Source organism: Cuculus canorus, chromosome 19 (genome assembly GCF_017976375.1).
Source record: "Cuculus canorus isolate bCucCan1 chromosome 19, bCucCan1.pri, whole genome shotgun sequence".
Lineage (NCBI taxonomy): Eukaryota > Metazoa > Chordata > Aves > Cuculiformes > Cuculidae > Cuculus > Cuculus canorus.
The window spans coordinates 6,475,235-6,492,036 of NC_071419.1; the positions used below are offsets into that span (position 1 = coordinate 6,475,235).

The following is a 16,802-nucleotide window of genomic DNA, read 5'->3' on the forward strand; positions in this document are numbered from 1 at the left end:
CTGCCTGGTGGTTCCAGATATGCAAATGACACCTTCACTGGTTCATGCTGCCTAGTTTGCCTGGCTATAATTCAGTTCAACTTTTACGTCCCGATCACAGGATCAAAAAATTTCTCACCCTTGGGAACGAGGCAGAATGACGACCCTACTGCACAGTTGAAACAGAAAAGCTTCTATGAAACAAGATGTGGTTTTGAGGGACGCTCTCCTGCCCCAAAGAACCAAACACTTCTCAAAGCAAAAGCTAAGCACATCTTCTAAGACTGGTTGTGCTTACCTTCACAGCATCCTCACTGCCAGCACACGCCCCCCTCTCAATCAGAGAGTTCCCCATATCGATGACTCCACGGATCCGATCTGCGTTGGCATGGAGCTCCGCTTCAAAGGCTTGGTGCTTCTGGTGTTTGCTCTGGAGACAAAAGCAGCACTGTTAGAGGCTGGACAGAAGGCTCCTACATTGTTCTCATGGGCCAAGAGGAGAGCACAGGAGTTATCTACACACATAAAGAGGTTTCTATATAGCCTGATCTAAAGGAGTTCTCTCTCAGTAAGAATACTTACTGCTCACTCAAACAGTAACTGTCATTAATCTGAGTAACCATCAAGCAAAACTGTTTGTGAGCCAATACATACGCAGATGATGTTGCTGGAGTTGTTTTACAGATGCCATGCAACAGTTCTTGAGTTAAGCCTGGCTGCTAATTAAGCAAAGCTTTCTCATTTCCAGAGCCACCACCTTTCAAAAGCAGCAGTTACGCACACCCTAAGCAGAAGCACAGTAAATCATCCTTTCTACTCCTATAGTAATTTCACAAATTTCCATTTCCCTTCCCAATCCACAGGTAATTAATAGAAATCACTGCTGCAGCTGCTTTCTGCACTGTTTTGATTTCAGTCAAAGTCATACGTGACCACGTTATACATTAAAATTATGAATTAACAACCATAAACTCAACAAAACTGTGAACTATTTGTTAAAAAGTTTTCTCTGCTGAGTTGAGAGCACCATGAGAACAACAGGAGCCGTGGTGTGGGAGGAAGGGTGCAGTTCTCTCAGATGTACACGATCCACCCACCCACCAGGAGAAGAACAATAGCACGAAAATGACAAGACAGAATTTACAAGTATTAACTGGTGATGCTAGTAACATCGGACATGGGTGTACAATGCCCTGAGAGAATGGAATGAAAGGAAGCATTAGACTAAAAATAAAAGATGGAAAATACTATAGCGCTGGCGTGAGAAATTCTGCATGAACTGCTTTATTTTGGGAACTGTTAAATCCCAAATGCTGAGATTATAAAACCATCTCCTTCAAAGCTAGATTTACCAACACCTAAAATTCAATTAAAGAGCTGCCAATTTCACATCTCTGTACAATTACCATGACAGCAAATCCAAGACCAAACCCGTTTACACAATTCTAATTTTTTCAACTAAAAAATAAATACAAATGTAACATACAACAGCCTAAAGAGACAAACAATGATTCTTTCCTTTCTTACTCCAAAGCTTTCCCTTTCTTTGTTCTGTCGTTTTCCAGATATCCTAATTTTGTTCCACTTCTTGGATTCTTATAAGTCCTATCAGCTTTCCCCCTGGTTGATATCTTTTCCTGAAGTGCTCCTTCTATATTAAACCCTACTACGCTACTGCTGCAAGAACTAAGCCATCTACCTCTATCATTTTGTGGAGTTCTCTATCTTCAGCACTTGACTCTACAAATGCAAGCTAACGGAGCCGGCATTACCGCCACGTTCTCAAACATCAGATCTCTGAATCCTGACAGGAGGGAGACAATAGCCAAAAAGACAATAGCCTGTTTGGCCCAACAGCAAAATTTCTGAGAAAAGTGAACAAAACCCCATTTTTCTGTGGTCTAACTCCTAAAAAAACCCAAGGACATCACTAATGCACCACAAATTAAACAGATCATGCAGAACACCTGCAAAACAAATACATAAATAAATGATGCTGAATAGGCATTAACAAAAAAGCCACGCCCGTAACATGAGGATATCAAGAGGTGGCCCTGGATGTAAGTCAAGAACTAAAAGGAAACGAAGAGATTGCATGAACTGATGGATGGAGCAGACTGCAATCAGGCCTTGTGCTCACACATAAAGCTATACAAAGAAAACAAGTCACATACCAGGGCTAGTCCAAACTACTTACCAGCAGTTTGGAAAGCTATAAAACAGATTGAGAGAAGTAGTTCAGTGCATTCATACTACTTCATTAACCAGTATTAAAACATCAGAGATAACCAATTAATTATTCCTTAATACTGAAAATAAATGAGACTTCACATTTTAGCACATGACAGAGAGATGAGACCCAAGAACTCCATTTCCTTGTTTTATTATCTAGGAGAAAGACAGAATAGCTCCTCAGGGGGTTCTTCGGGAAACTTGCTGCTGCAGATACCACATATCTTATTAATTATATGCATCAATAATTACCAAGCAAGTTCTATTCTGGGTCTGCTCTCATGCATAATGTAACTTCCATTTTCTCCTTGTTAAAGGGAGACCATGTCCAACATGGTGCATTGTTCTGTTATCACTGAACAAGAATACCTGAGCCTATTTTTGTGAACCAGATTATGTTTTGCAAAGTTACTTTTTTTTTTTTTGAGCTGAGAATCACATTACCTGGATATTTGTGGGATCCTTATATGACTCATCACTTGCAGTCTGTAGTTTTTCACTGATCCAAGCTTCTATTTCATCCACATCACGACTGAACTGCTGGAGTGTCTGTGATTCTCCTAGCTTCGATCTCTTTTCAATCATCTGAGCTTTCAGACGGAGCCACCTGTACACAATTAAGTAAATACCTTGAATGAAAAACTAGGACTGCACATGGCATCGCATTTAACAGCTACAAAATGTTGCCCAAGAGCCTTCTCTTTCAGCCAGTAATGGGGCAATACTGACCTGTCCAGAACCTCGTTGCGTCTGTTAGCGATGACACCTTTTGCATAGTGATCAGCAGAGATCAGCTGGTCGGCAAAAGACTGCAGGACAGCAATTTTCTCCTCCTGTTGAAAACACAAACCATAAATTACAGCTGCAGTTCCTTATGGTCAAGTGATGAGCACAATCTGGAACAAAACAAGACTTTTTCCTCTCTTTAGACATAGATTATTGTAAAAGTGTCTCTATAAAGAAAGCCTACTTTCTACAAGACTGGAGAGTTCAAATCAGAACATCTTTCACCAGTGGCATTTAGGGGAAAAGTATCTTTTGGACCTCAAGCTACAGGAGTGCGATCGCTCAAGAAAAGCAGGCAGCTTTCTGTTACAAGAAACTGAAAAATATACCTTTTTTCTGCTGTTAAAAAAAAAGTAAAGAAAAAAATCATTTAAAATAAGCAAGAGATCTACACAAATACTTTCTACTATTCCTACACAGTTTGTAGGCAGTGAAATACATCCCCATCTGCATCAACCGCTTCTACACTTCTGCTGCAGATCCCAGATGGCTGAATTTTTATAACTGAGCCTTAAAAGCCACAGAATGGTAGTAACTTCTTTTGCTAATAACCTGCATAAAACTGAACTATTTCCCCCTACTTCAGCTACTGTCCTCACCTGGACATTGATTGCTTTATCAAAATCTTCATGTTTCTTGATGAGTGCCTCCACACTGTCTAATGAATCTCCTTTATCCTCTGTATTCAGGAAGGCCTCTCGGGCAGCCATCCAGTTCTCAGCTTGTTCACAGTCCCGATGAAACAGCTACGGAGAAAAAACTCCAAAGTGTGAGAAAGACAGACCAGGAGCACTGCTCATCACTATGAAAGAATAAACTTCCTTGTGCAAGGAAGAATTATTTTCCTTTCAAAAGATGCAGCAGAGTACCTGTAGTTCTAAGCACTGGTCTAGCATCATCCTGCGCTGGACCCATGCCTTTTCTAGGTCTGCCCGTTCTTGATCCAGAATATCCAGTTTCTCCTTGATCTCTGGGCTGGCATAGTGTCCGTGAGCCAGAAGCTGTTGACCAAATTGTTCAAATGCCTGGAAAGTGCCAGCCCTCGCATCTATTTCAGTGCGGTGTTCCTGCAAGGGACAGAGATGAGTTATTAAATAAATAGTCAGCAGAGCCAGAACTGATCTATTTCTGGAAGTCTCAAGGGAAAGTGTCAGAAAAGAAACATTCGTTGACGTTTATGGTACACCCTTATCTTTCACATACCTGATGCCTTTCCAACAAAGCTTCAGCTCCAGTCACATCCTTTGCAAGTTCATCAGAGGAGACCAGGCCGCGAATTCCATTGATCCAAGACATAAGGTCCCTGTAAACACAAAGTAACAGTGAAGTTTCCCCTCCCTCCATTGAAATCAGTCAGAACAGGAAAAAATAGTCCTTTTTCAGAACCCTCCCCAGAAATCCATGTGGAAAAAAAAGCCACATCTACTTCACTAGTAACATACCATGCAGACAAAATGGGGCTAAGTGGGATAGTATCTTTACCTGAAGTCGCTGAGGAAACGCTGCAGGTCATGAGAGTCTCCAAGCTTCTCTTTGCGCTGATCAGCACGTTTTCCCAGGCTGTTCCAAGCCTGATTAAGCTCAGTACATTTTTCTTGGAGATCTTCAGCAGACTCTGGATGAGACTGGATCAGACGCTGGGCAGTTTCACCAAGAGAGTTCACCTAGAATTAGTGGAAGGGAAATAAACATCACAAAGACAAAAAGAACCTTTTCTATAGTTCAATTAGTTCTGCTAGATAAAAAAAGAAAGCTTTGGGATTTGTCCTCCTCACCACCTCACCTTGTCTCCAAGAGCTGCCAAGTCCCTTTCAAAGCCTTCGTGTTTGCGCTGCAAAGCCTGCACACTGGCCAAGTCGTGTCCATAGTTGTCTGTATTTAATGCTTGATTCTTCTCCTCTATCCATTCTTTTGTTTCATCAGCATCTCTGATTTGGGTGAAGGGAAGGGTCGAAATATGGTTGGCTTAGAATAGGTCCCAACTACATTTTTAGAACTCTTACAGACAAAGCATTTCACTGAATTAAGACCAAATACAATAAAAACGCCTCACCTGTGGAATCTCTGGACTTCATGGGCACTGCCCAACAGCTGGCTTCGCTCCTCTGCCAACTGCTGCAGAGACCTCCAGCGTTCATTCAATTCCTACAAAACAAACAAGCCCTGCTGATGCTGCAAATCAGTTTTATAGCCTTTCTGTTTGCACAGGAAACTCTTGTGCTGGCATTAGTAATTAGTAATATTTTGTTCACCGTGCTTATCCACACCTCCTTCATTCTGCTGACACTTGAAAGATACCAACAACCCCTTTGTCATGTCCATTTTCACAGGCTTTATTTCAGGGGTATAAGGAGAATATCGACAGCAATGCTGCGAGACCTGCTAAAATAGCTACACTTCTTTATTCTATAGTATATGAACTTCATCAAGGGGTCAGTAAGATCCACTGCAGGTGAAGGTTATTATATTCTGCTTAATTCCAGAAGAACACACACATTCCCATAGCCTGGTTAGATAACATTACTTTAAGGGTTTCTCCCGAGCTACAAACCTGAATTGTTTTATGTATATAGTAAGATACTGACGTAACCTGATGCAAATGCTGCATGTGTCAATACTTCTTTCAAGAAGTTGATTCAAAAGGGTTTATAACGAGTAATGAGAGAGAAAGAAAGAAAGAGGGTAAAAGCTGTTCTTGGCTTTAAATCAGCTGAGAAAATGTTGTATCATTACCTTGATTGAGTTAAAGGTCGCCACTGTGTGCACCATCATACGTGCAGACTGTGCGAAAAGGCAGAAATAAAAAAATATAGCATTAAAGTCAACTCTAAACAATTGCAACCGAAGTCAGACTGAAAGAAAACTTGAAAATCCATAATGACTTAGCCTAGGTCAAAAATACACTTTGTAAAACTCAAAAAAATGCAGGAAAAAAACCAAATACCCTGCATTTTAAGTGTTTCAGTGAAAAACTTTTGAATTCTTTAGTTTTATACACTTCTTTACAACAGTGTTTTGAATACACTTATTTAAGATGAAAGAAGCAAACAATGAGAAGATCAAGGTAAGGCAATTACAAAAGCAACTAAGAATAATTAGTTGCAATACATAAGGTATTATAGGTCAGAGTGAGAAGAGTTAGAAATTTGTAAACGAGTAGAGTACTACCTTGTCTGTGTAAAATTGAAACAAACCCCATAGTCTTAATAAGGACAAAGATGAAAATTTAGAAGCAACATTCAATAAGTGAATTTAAAACCACTAAACCCTTAGTCACAGGGACAGGAAAAAAAAAATTAAAATATGTAAACGGTTTACATCTTGGCTGAGTTTGTGGCAAAAATCGGCCTATCAGTTAATTCAGACATTTCAAGATCATCATCAACATTGGTGAAGGCTAATCAGAAAAATAACCAGCTCTCTCTAAAACGCAATCTACTTTTCCAGCAGTGACTGATTACTTGCAAACCTCATCCCTTTGCAGCTATACACAGAGAAGAACTTAGTTACTATGAGACTCCTAGGATTCAACACACACGTGTACAATCTGTTCAGAATAAAAAATACTAAAAAAATCACCAATTCTTGTTGGCAAGGCTGCACTTTCTACAGTGCTGTCAGAGTATCGCATACTTATCTGGTTTTCCCACATTCACACAGCTTAAAAGATGTACAAGCAGCTTTAAGTCTAAGAGGGTGGATGCAAGACATGGAACATGGGAATGAAATACACTAGGGAAAAGCACCATGTTGGGTAAGGTCAAAAACATTCAAGATATTGCTGAGCATCAGCAGGTGACAGCGATTCCACTGTGAGCCACTAATGAACGGAGAAAGGCTACTTCTAACCATGGTAGAAAACAAGCTGCAGATGAATAATGGAAGACAAAGATCCTGCTAGGCGCTACAACATATTCCTTACTAAAGGAATATTGATGTAAATGGGCTTGGACTTTAAGGAATAAACACACTTCTTTCTGCTTGCTATGTAAAAAAAGAACTCACGCTGAGTGAACAGGGACTATTTCACATCTAGTGGCCATGCAATACCTAAAATGTTGGTATAAAAACTGGAATCAGTTGTATAGTATAAGCTCAAAACCCCCAGAGTTTTGCAGCATAGAGGCAAACTGGCAATTTCTGTGTCTATCCCAGCTATTCTCACAGTACCTGCAAACAGAGCTGCCATAGTCACTTGACTTGGCTTAGATATCTTTTAATTTTAAAACAAAGAGTAGCACCTATGACACCTTTATACATTGAGAGAAGCTGAATTCTCAAATATTTGTAACCTGCTTGTTTAAGTAAACAAGCAAAACTTCTAAAAAAAGTTAGAAGTCACTAACCCTAAATCGATACCAATTTAAATGCTTGCTGAGGTAAGAACACCATCAAAAATCACTTTTTCAACAGTCAAAGAAAAAAGAGGACAGTTACAAAAAAGAAAAAGAAATGAAAGAAGGGCACATGAGGTGGTATATGATCTAAAAAAGACAAATGTCCTGTAGTTTGTTTTACTTTCCTTTTGAGTGCTACTAAGTAATGGAACCTACCTTCCAAGGAGAGGCTGTCTTAGAATCAGTTTCATCCTGTTTGAAAATGCAAAGAGACAGCTTTAAATAAGAAGCAAGGTCTAAAAATATCAGACTATACTAAAAATTTTTGGAAATTCTCCTTCTTCAATCCTTAACAGAGTAAATGAGCTTTTACAAGTAAGTATTTGCATCATTTTGGGCTGTCCTGCTCTGCATTCATTTCCTGAGTGTCTCACCCCACACCTCACAAATAAAGGCAAAGATAAGATCATCTTTTTTTGTCCGTTCAAAGTCATTATTGAATTCCTTCATGGAAATTAACTACAATTATGGCTGAACTTCTACCTGTACATCCCAAACCTGTTATAACTGCCACCCCATCTCAGAAATTAAACACTTACCCTAGGCATCATGCCATAGACTTCCTGCAAAGGAAAGACGACAAACAAAAAAAGCTGGTTATTTTCTAACAGAAAGAAAGCCATTACCGTTTTTGAGAAAGGGAAAATAGGAGCTACACTTCCATCCTTCTACAAATTCATTGCCAGCGTGTCAATAACCCTCTACATTGCTCGCACAACCTAAACATGTAGCAGAAATTGGAGTTTGACCTTTCAATCACCTACTGCATTGCAGCATCTTAAAGCTCAGAAAAGAAACAAGCTGCTTCCATACTCTATCGGCACTGGATAGAATTATTCACAGAAACAGCACAAGTATGTGAAAAGCTGGCAAAAAAAAATAGGTAACAACCCTCACACACAAAATTCCTCCACTGTAAGTTCAGCTTCTGTTTTATTTCTCTTTCCCTAGCACTCCTCACCACTTTTCTTGCAAAGAAATAATGGCTGAAATGTCAAATTTATGTGAAGCAAAGCTGGTGCACTGACCCTCCAGGACTACCGATATTATTTTAAAGACTTCCCATTCCTAAAAGAAAGAAAAGAAAAAAGATCCAGAAGGTACAGTTTGCTGTAGGTACTATCTAAAAAGAAACAGTTCAAAGGGCACTCTTGTGGTGGCCACACTACAGAACAGGCATTAAGTACCTCTGGTCACAATACCAGTTTACCAGAGCAGAGAGCAAAAATGAGCAGCTAGGGTCTTGCAGCGACACGCAAAGTGGAAGATAGCGGACAAAAGAATGGAAGAAAGTCATCTGCTTCTCAAGAGGATTAGACCAAGCCAGAGAAAAAGTGGACCTGTTGCTGTACTGCTTGCACTTCATCTGCCATCAACCCTTCTGATTCCAGGTCATTTGCAACCTTGTTTATGTCCTTCAGACGTGACTCATTGGCCTTTAAGTCCTACACAGAAGGGAGAAATAACACAGCATTAATATTCATACAAGCAAAACGTGGGTCAAATTGGTACATCACGGGGGCCAAAAAGTAATTGGTTTGTGAACAGCTGGAATTTGGCAGAGTTAACCTTCAGTTACCACTGAACAGAACTTACAAAACATGAGAGCCTACGCCAAGCAATCTCAGTTGCCAACACTAAGCATTAACGGAATTAAGAAATGCACCAGAGTTTTCCATACAGAGAGTTAATTAGCAATCAGGGATGGGATTAACTATTAAAACTGTCGAGTATACAACATTACCAGCACAAAGATCTAAAGCTATCGTCCATATTACTGCATGAATAAGCTAAAGGGTCAACTTAAAAAGTAGCTTTATTAAGACACTTAAAAGCTGCCAGTCAAACAAACTGACTGAGTGCTTTCTATAAGGCAAAAAGGGAGCCTGGTTAAAAAAGTAGTGGAAACTTGCACTTGGATTTTAATAGGTGACATTTTCATTTCAACCATCAGCTTATTTTAAAAGAACCCAAATCCAGTAACTGCTATCATCTTCCCACCTACATCAGCAGGTTGGCTCAAATGGTTTGTTAGCCAGATTTCAGGCTGTAAACATGATCATGTCCACAGAACTGCCAAATCACTGCCTTCTCTAATGCGCAAGGCCAGGCATCCTTGCACTTCAGTGCTCAGTCTCCTAGCACAGTGGACAGAAATAACATACCTGCCCAAGCAATTCTTTCACACCTCATGCCAAGAAAAATAATAACTGACCAGTACTGCAAACAGTGGGAGAAAAAATAAATCTGGAAGCCTACCAGCCTTCCAAAGCAGAGAATTATTTTTTCTTATCTTAGGGAAAAACTCTATAGATAGAAACTCAAATGTATCTTTTCTTTCAATAAAAAGGAAGAGAAACAGCTTAACTAAAGGTTATACTTTACACAAAATGGAATTCCTCCAAAGCTCGGCAGGCTCTATATTTGGACGTTTCAATTCTCTAAGAGCTGGGAAGTGTATAGCAACCTGGAGACTGCACCAATCGAAGGAGCCCGAATATGGCATTTTCACCATGCTCGCAAAATAAAATTTACAAAAGCATATACATCCCTTTATTCCAAATGAAAGCTTTGTTTCCTTCTCAACCATGATCAGCTATAAAAAAATTATTATGGATATATGATCAGAAAGCCTAAACACATACATTATGCAGCATTACAGCATACCTTCTGAAAATCATCAAATTTCTTCTGTAGCACCTCCACCTGCTCCAGATCGGCACCCACTTCCTCATTTGTGAGCGCTGCTTCCTTCTCATTGATCCACTGCTGAAGCTCATTAGCTTCACGGAAAAGCATAAACTTTTTGCAGCTCTTTTCCAGCATGCCTTTACGTTTTTCTCCCAGCTCCAAAAGAGAGTGATACCTGGGACAAGGAGAAAAGGAAAGTAGGGGGCAGTCAGATTGGGAAAGAGCAGAGTCACAACAATTAACCAAGTACTGGTATCACCAAAGAAGTGGGAAATCCCTGCACTCCACGTGCTGTTCTTCTACAGAATGATCTACTCGCAGACGATTAAATAGATGTAAACTCTACGTGCTTCTCCTCTATGTTGATACACACACCAAAACAAGACCTCTCGCATGCAGCATTTCATCGGACAAAAGCAAACCCAAATCACAGCTCAGGTCAGGGTAGGCTCTCAAGCTACAGCAGCGCTGCAGTGCAGGAATACTCCATAGAGTCCTACTTTCTAGAAAGTGTTTTTCTATAGAACATCAAGTTTGCCATCACATTATTAAAATCCACTGGCCTCCCAGCTATTGGACATAAATCTAGACATTATTTTATGTAAAATCGGCTGAACGTTTAAAACCAGGTGTTATTTCTTTGCTGACACAACTATATTCAACTGGGAAATCCGTAAAACTCATTTCTGTTTGACTTAAACACTTCAACAGTGGGTTTGTATCTCTGGAATTCCCAACATCACTAGTGAAATCATTCCTCGTTTGCATTAGAATGAATGTAAAGCCTCTAAAATGTTTAATTGGTTTGAATGAGCAAATAAACCTCGGAAGACCAGCCATTTACTTAAAACCACAAGAAAAATGGTGTCTTCTATTCAATTTCTGGTAACTAACTTTAGAAAAGCCAATGAAGTTTTTATAGTAAACTAAATTGCAGATCTCTTTCATAATGTATAGTGACTGTTTTAAAGAACTCGCATTCAGAAAAGCCACACACTAACACCCATTCTTACTGCTCCCCTATTTTAAGCTTTCCAAAGATCAGATATTCCAGCCGCTTCTGAATTTTTTTTAATATCTTGACTCAGATTGCACATTGCCCTCCTGCAGTGATCAACAGCCACAAATGAGTCTCATTATTAAGCCACAAGGATACCCTTTTTGATGCTACTAAATCAAATAACCTAAGACACTGCTGAGATACCTGCAGGGGCCTCAAACAGGAAAGGGCAGCCTTACAACAGTTTCATTTCCCACCGTGGAACATGCAGGCAAATACTGAACAACTGCACCTCCTAACCTGCTACATCATTGAACTCTTTGTTTTCCTAACCAGTAACTCAGAGATCACAACCCTGCTGAAGAAAATCCTTGCTGCCCTGGGCTATACATAAAAATGATAATCAACTCTAATTCTTTCCATGGAAGCAGAGACTTTGTGGTTTCCTGTCCATCCTGGTGTAAGGCTGGATAAAAAAAAGAACTGACAATCTTCTGTATTGGGTTTGAATTGAAACATTCTACCTCTATTTGAATGAGCTACTGCATACAGAACACACTGTTTTGAAGCCTGCCCCTACTGTGGAAGTTTGCCTCAGCATACAACTTCAGGCATTAAACACTTGCAAAGTTCATGTATGATCTAAGGCAAAGTTCCTTTATCAGCAGACCTTCCCTCAAAGTCGCTTTGCAACACTTCAGAGATTAACACAATACTTCCACTTCCGATTCTCAATCATATTCTCTATTGGAAGACAGTCAGGCACAGCCAGTGAACACTCTTGCTTTGGATCTCCCAGCAACTTCCAAGATCATAATGCAAATTTGGTCTTTTTTTTCCAGAAAACTTGAATACAATTTTGAAAATTAAGTTAATGTTACAAATAATAAAGACCATCCTATATAAAGAAGCCGATGCCTTTTGACTACCCAGCATGAATGTCACTTTTAACTCTGATGACCACACCCTTCCCAATTGCCAAGGTACTCCTGTGATGTTATACTTGCTATATATACAGTAGATATAGAAACAAAGTAATATTTCTATGGGCACCTCAGAAAATGCAAGATATGCTTTTTAAGAGAACAGGCTGGATATCATTAAAACCTCATTCAGTATGCAAAATCCGCACAATGGAAATCAACACCATTGACCAATTTAGCAGCACAGAGGTGACCAACAAGATGCGCAGCTGGCTGGCTACACAGAGCACACGAAACACCACAACACTTATCTAAGCTAAAGTAATTCACACTGCAGAAATTGCTTCCTTCATGTTTCTTCGGAGCAGTTTTCCCAAAGAAAGACACAAACCAAGGGAGAATGAACAGTGACAGCATGAAGACAGCATGGTTTAGAAAGGGCTAATCCTACTCACAGTTCTTCGACCTGTTTCATACGCAGAGATACACTGCCGACCTCCTTAGTTATGAGAGTCCTGCACAGACAGAGGGAGCACAGCAAATGCATGCAAAAAATTAGTCAGATTAACAAAAATAATGAAAGCAGCAGCTCCATCCATGGGTTGTCTGTGGTAGGAGATGGTCAAGAGTTACATTTAAATGGAGAAAATTAGGTGTCATTCAGAAGCAAACAAAGCAAATCGGACCAGGAGTACAATTCACATAAGGAATCATCAGCAGTACAGTTGAACTCTCTCTATAAGGTCTCCTCATTTACTGACCTTTGTGCCATGTTATTGTAAACAAAAGGGCACTCCCCTCTCCCTGGCTCTAAAAAAGGTGCAGCTGTTCTAGTTCTTAAAAGCAGCACACAAACTCATAGAGAACGGCATGTTATTGAAACCTTGAACAACTTGCCACAGCTTTCCAGCCTCCCTTCTTCTCACCGGTACAAGCTTTTTTATTAATAATTTTATTCGTTTGTTTGTTTTGGGGGGTCTTTTTTCTGTGTGGTTTTGGTTGGGTGTTTTTTTTTTTTGTTTTGTTTTTTAATACTAGAGCTAAAACTAGCGATTACTGTATGTCACTGTCATAACTGGTGACTCAAAACAACTGCGTGGGAAGAAATTCTTGCGCAGAATGACAGCGGAGCTGTGCAAACAGATGGGAGTATGCATAAAACTTTGAGCTTTGGCTTCCAAGTGGCTTGATAAGATGAGCCAGTAGCTCACAGCTATCGCCCACAGCCCTTTCTTGAACTAATCTACAACCACCATGTGTTTCAGGAGATCATTACCAAAGCGGCCATACAGCTTTCTCTATTTGTGATGGCATGTTCCTCTTCAAAAAAAAAAAAGGAGGCGTGTATATTTTAGCCCATATAAAGGCAACAAATAATGGCACTCAGGAAAGAGAGTAATAAGCTAGTGCCAATGTAGTCACAGCTCCTAAGGAGGATACCTCCAGAGGCAGCCCTGTATAGGGAGGGCACTGTACTTATGTAACCAAATTTAAGAAAGCTCTTCAAAACAGATCACACATTTAGAAGTGACAACTACAAATACAAGAGCTGCTTAGGACAGATATATAACTCACAAACAAGTTTAAGTTGTTAGGTACAACAACAAAAAGAACACAAAATACAGAAGTCAGACAGCAAGTTGAGCTCTAGTGTCATGAGTTTTACAGTTAAAAAATGGGGAAAGCAACAAGAAGATTTAGAATAAGGGTAAAACAACTCAGTATGATATCGCTGGTAAAGAAGACCCTCGTTTTGCTCCAATTAATCACTCCCTAGTGTTAAGAGGCATCAACCTAAACTTCTGGCATATGTGAGGCAAAGGCCAAGCCAGCAAACGCTGGATGGTTATCGTAACTCATCAGATAGGTCTTACTGGTTGTCAATTTGCTCCTGTCGCAACGCTATGCTGCCTTGCTCTTCCAGGAGATTCTCTCGGGATGCAGACTGGGCAGGATCTAGCTTTTTGACATAGGCAGCTGGTACAAAGCCCTGACGATCATTAACTTCAACCTTCCACCAGTCCTGGAAAGAAGGAGGGGGAAAAAAATGACTGCTGTGAGACAACAATCAAGCACAAAGTACACTGAGCAACAGAAAGCTGCAAATTAGAGGTTTCTAACACAAGAACACCAATGATGCTCACAACAGTTTTCTCCTTCCATGGAGGTATTTTCAAACAAACTGTCTCTTGATGACATCTAGGCCTTACTTCTGTGTCTCCTCTTGTGTTTGGTCAAAATTTCCTTAACAGCAGGGAAGGGAGTTTTCCCACAGATACATGCCCTGTAGCACAAGTTGTTTGTCTGACTGGGAAAAGCTGGCAGCTATAGAGGAGTCACGAGAATGAGCTGAAGGGGTGCACTGAAGGGCTGAATGGGAACATGGGATGAATGTGCCGATCCTTTAACTTCTTTGAACAATCTCGTTGATAAAAACAAACCCAAAAACTCTCCACAGAGCACCCAGCAAGCCACGCAGCTCAGCAAAACAGACAGCAGGAATATACCTTGTTGGTGCTGTTGAGTAAAGTGAGGATGTCCCCCTTTTTCATAGTCACCTCCCGGGGACTCTTCTCTTGGTAATCATAGAGTGCCAGAACGAGCTCTTTTCCAGTTTCATCATCTGTGGGAGCAACTTGTTGCTAGCAAAGGAGTATGCAAAAAAAATGAGTTGGTCCATGTTTATTACAATCAACATAGATGTCCTAAAAAAATACTTCGGCCTTAGTTAAAGCTGCTGTAGCGCCCTAAAATTATTCTTGTTGAAATAAACAGATAGCCTGTAATGCAGACAGACTTATTTTAGATGCTGTCTGTGCTCAAACCTCAAAACCCAAAACATCATACCGTTTTCTTGCAATGCAACATAGCTGTCCGTTATAATTATAAAAACGGACCAATGAATTTATTGAAAAAAATCAAGAACAGCCTGCAGTTCGTTCTCAAGATCAACAACTGTTATTAAGCTTTGTCTTTAACTTCTACTGATCCAAGAATTTTAGCAACATCATTAGCATCTTGCCTTACCCTGCATGACTGGGCCTGTTCCCTTAATGCCTGTATGCTACTGCCGTAAGCAGAAAGATCAGACATCAAAGCTTCATGTTTCTTCAGAAGAGCCTGAAAGCAAATGATAAAAACAATGTGTACAACCAGCCATTTCACAAATACTATTCTGCTTAAAATATATACTTCGTCTCCACAGAGAGGGAAAGTGGGTTTTTCATGGCTGCCAGTCCTGTGACTCTCATGGGAATAACGACTTCTATTTATTCACCGGCTGGATAGTCCAAATGCTTCTACTGCTTTTCCTCTACCTTATCTCAGAAACACTCCTGTGTTCTGACCAGGAATACCACGTATCACTCTGGAAATAGTGTTAAGTCTGAAAGCATGCCTTTAAACTGTACTTCATCTTGACAGGGCGTCAGTCAGCAGTGTCTGGGACACGGTGCTTGGCTACGGAATGACACCAGTAAAATAACTCCAGACAAAAAATTACTTCCAGACTAATGAGCTGCTGAAAACCAGACCCATACTGAACTGCAACATTGGAAGAGGAATTTGCTGATATTACTCTTGCTGTACTTCACTAAAACCCTATTAAAAATGAATACAAATGTAAAGTTTCCTAACAATTCGTTTAACACTGAACAACAGAATTTCATGTGCAAAAACCAAGACAGGAAAAATCTGCCAACTTCTGCCTCTGAGCCAAAATTCAGCTTGATGCAAGAATTTTGTGCCTTTTCTCTTAGGAATCCTGAAATTAGCAAAGCTCCTTTTTTTTTTTTTTACCACTGAACAAGTCCCCACTGTGTTTATGCAAAACTGATTCAAACAACAATCTCAAATACCTCAGCAGAGTCTTCATCTTTTCCATAGTCTGTACTGCCAACAATGGGTTCCTTCTCCCTCATCCAGGATTCCGCCTCATTAGCGTCAGCAAAATACTGCTGAGCTTGCAGGGAATCCTCTAGGTCTTGTCGACGCTGAGATGCTTTAGCTTTCAGAGAGTCCCATTTTTGGTTCAACTCATTCAATTTGATTTTCACATCCTCAGCTGCAAAATGTCCTAGACAACAGAGAGAGAGTGAACTGAAGGACTTAAGGAGACATACTAATTCACACAAAAAGATTACTTGTACTTCTTGAAGGTCACAGAAAACAGATCTGTTAAACTTAGGTAGCCTATTCTGCCAACAATAATGAAAGCATAACCCAGCTTATCCTTTTGCCTCACACTGGAAAACACTGTACCTGTCAGTCAAACTGTACTAGGAATATTTTAACCATTAAGAACAAAACATTTCTTCTCAATGAAGAGGCAGGAAAGGTCACCTCTTTCCAGCGGCAGACTTTTGACAAGAGAAATATCATAACTGCATTCTGAATGCTGGAATCAGGGGAATTTTCTAAGTATTCTGTTGTTAAGAATACCCAGACAGAAATAAAGAAACTTACTTATTGAAAAAGCAGCAATGACTCCTACTGTCTTTGTCCAGAATCATTTCTCACATCATACTAATGTATCTCAGAGAGAAGCTTTTAACAGATTTAGAAATGGAGACTAAATATCGTAGGCACAAAGGTGCTGAATAAAGGGTTCATTTGTGTTTGCCAAGAGCAGATGGAGATCTGTGAAAATGGCGACAGGTTTCCATCAAGGAATCTATTTTTATACTCAGGTGAAAGAATGACCATAAGTCCATCCTGCTAGGAGGTACCTGCCTATTGCCTGGATAAAAACAGGCAACAATTCTTTGTTGTGCAGGGCCAGAGAACAAAGTCCAG

The 16,802-nt window shown here is 40.0% G+C and overlaps 1 protein-coding gene across 9 annotated transcripts in view; it reads right to left on the reverse strand.

The window, feature by feature from the left end:
- SPTAN1 (spectrin alpha, non-erythrocytic 1) overlaps positions 1-16,802 on the reverse strand; it is a 51,096-nt gene that overhangs the window by 12,472 nt on the left and 21,822 nt on the right. For 4 of the 9 annotated variants that reach the window (XM_054084457.1, XM_054084461.1, XM_054084459.1 and 1 more), the window contains exons 19-38: positions 15,866-16,083; positions 15,036-15,128; positions 14,516-14,650; positions 13,883-14,031; positions 12,464-12,523; positions 10,062-10,260; positions 8,735-8,839; positions 7,934-7,957; positions 7,551-7,586; positions 5,731-5,778; positions 5,051-5,142; positions 4,781-4,925; positions 4,480-4,661; positions 4,201-4,300; positions 3,867-4,064; positions 3,597-3,743; positions 2,941-3,044; positions 2,656-2,818; positions 2,177-2,191; positions 278-409 (exon numbers count right to left, since the gene is read on the reverse strand). In XM_054084457.1, coding sequence (XP_053940432.1) covers positions 278-409; positions 2,177-2,191; positions 2,656-2,818; positions 2,941-3,044; positions 3,597-3,743; positions 3,867-4,064; positions 4,201-4,300; positions 4,480-4,661; positions 4,781-4,925; positions 5,051-5,142; positions 5,731-5,778; positions 7,551-7,586; positions 7,934-7,957; positions 8,735-8,839; positions 10,062-10,260; positions 12,464-12,523; positions 13,883-14,031; positions 14,516-14,650; positions 15,036-15,128; positions 15,866-16,083 — 2,345 coding nt within the window. The remainder of the gene's footprint in view (positions 1-277; positions 410-2,176; positions 2,192-2,655; positions 2,819-2,940; positions 3,045-3,596; positions 3,744-3,866; positions 4,065-4,200; positions 4,301-4,479; positions 4,662-4,780; positions 4,926-5,050; positions 5,143-5,730; positions 5,779-7,550; positions 7,587-7,933; positions 7,958-8,734; positions 8,840-10,061; positions 10,261-12,463; positions 12,524-13,882; positions 14,032-14,515; positions 14,651-15,035; positions 15,129-15,865; positions 16,084-16,802) is intronic. The other 5 variants (XM_054084463.1, XM_054084458.1, XM_054084460.1 and 2 more) reach the window with 3 other exon arrangements.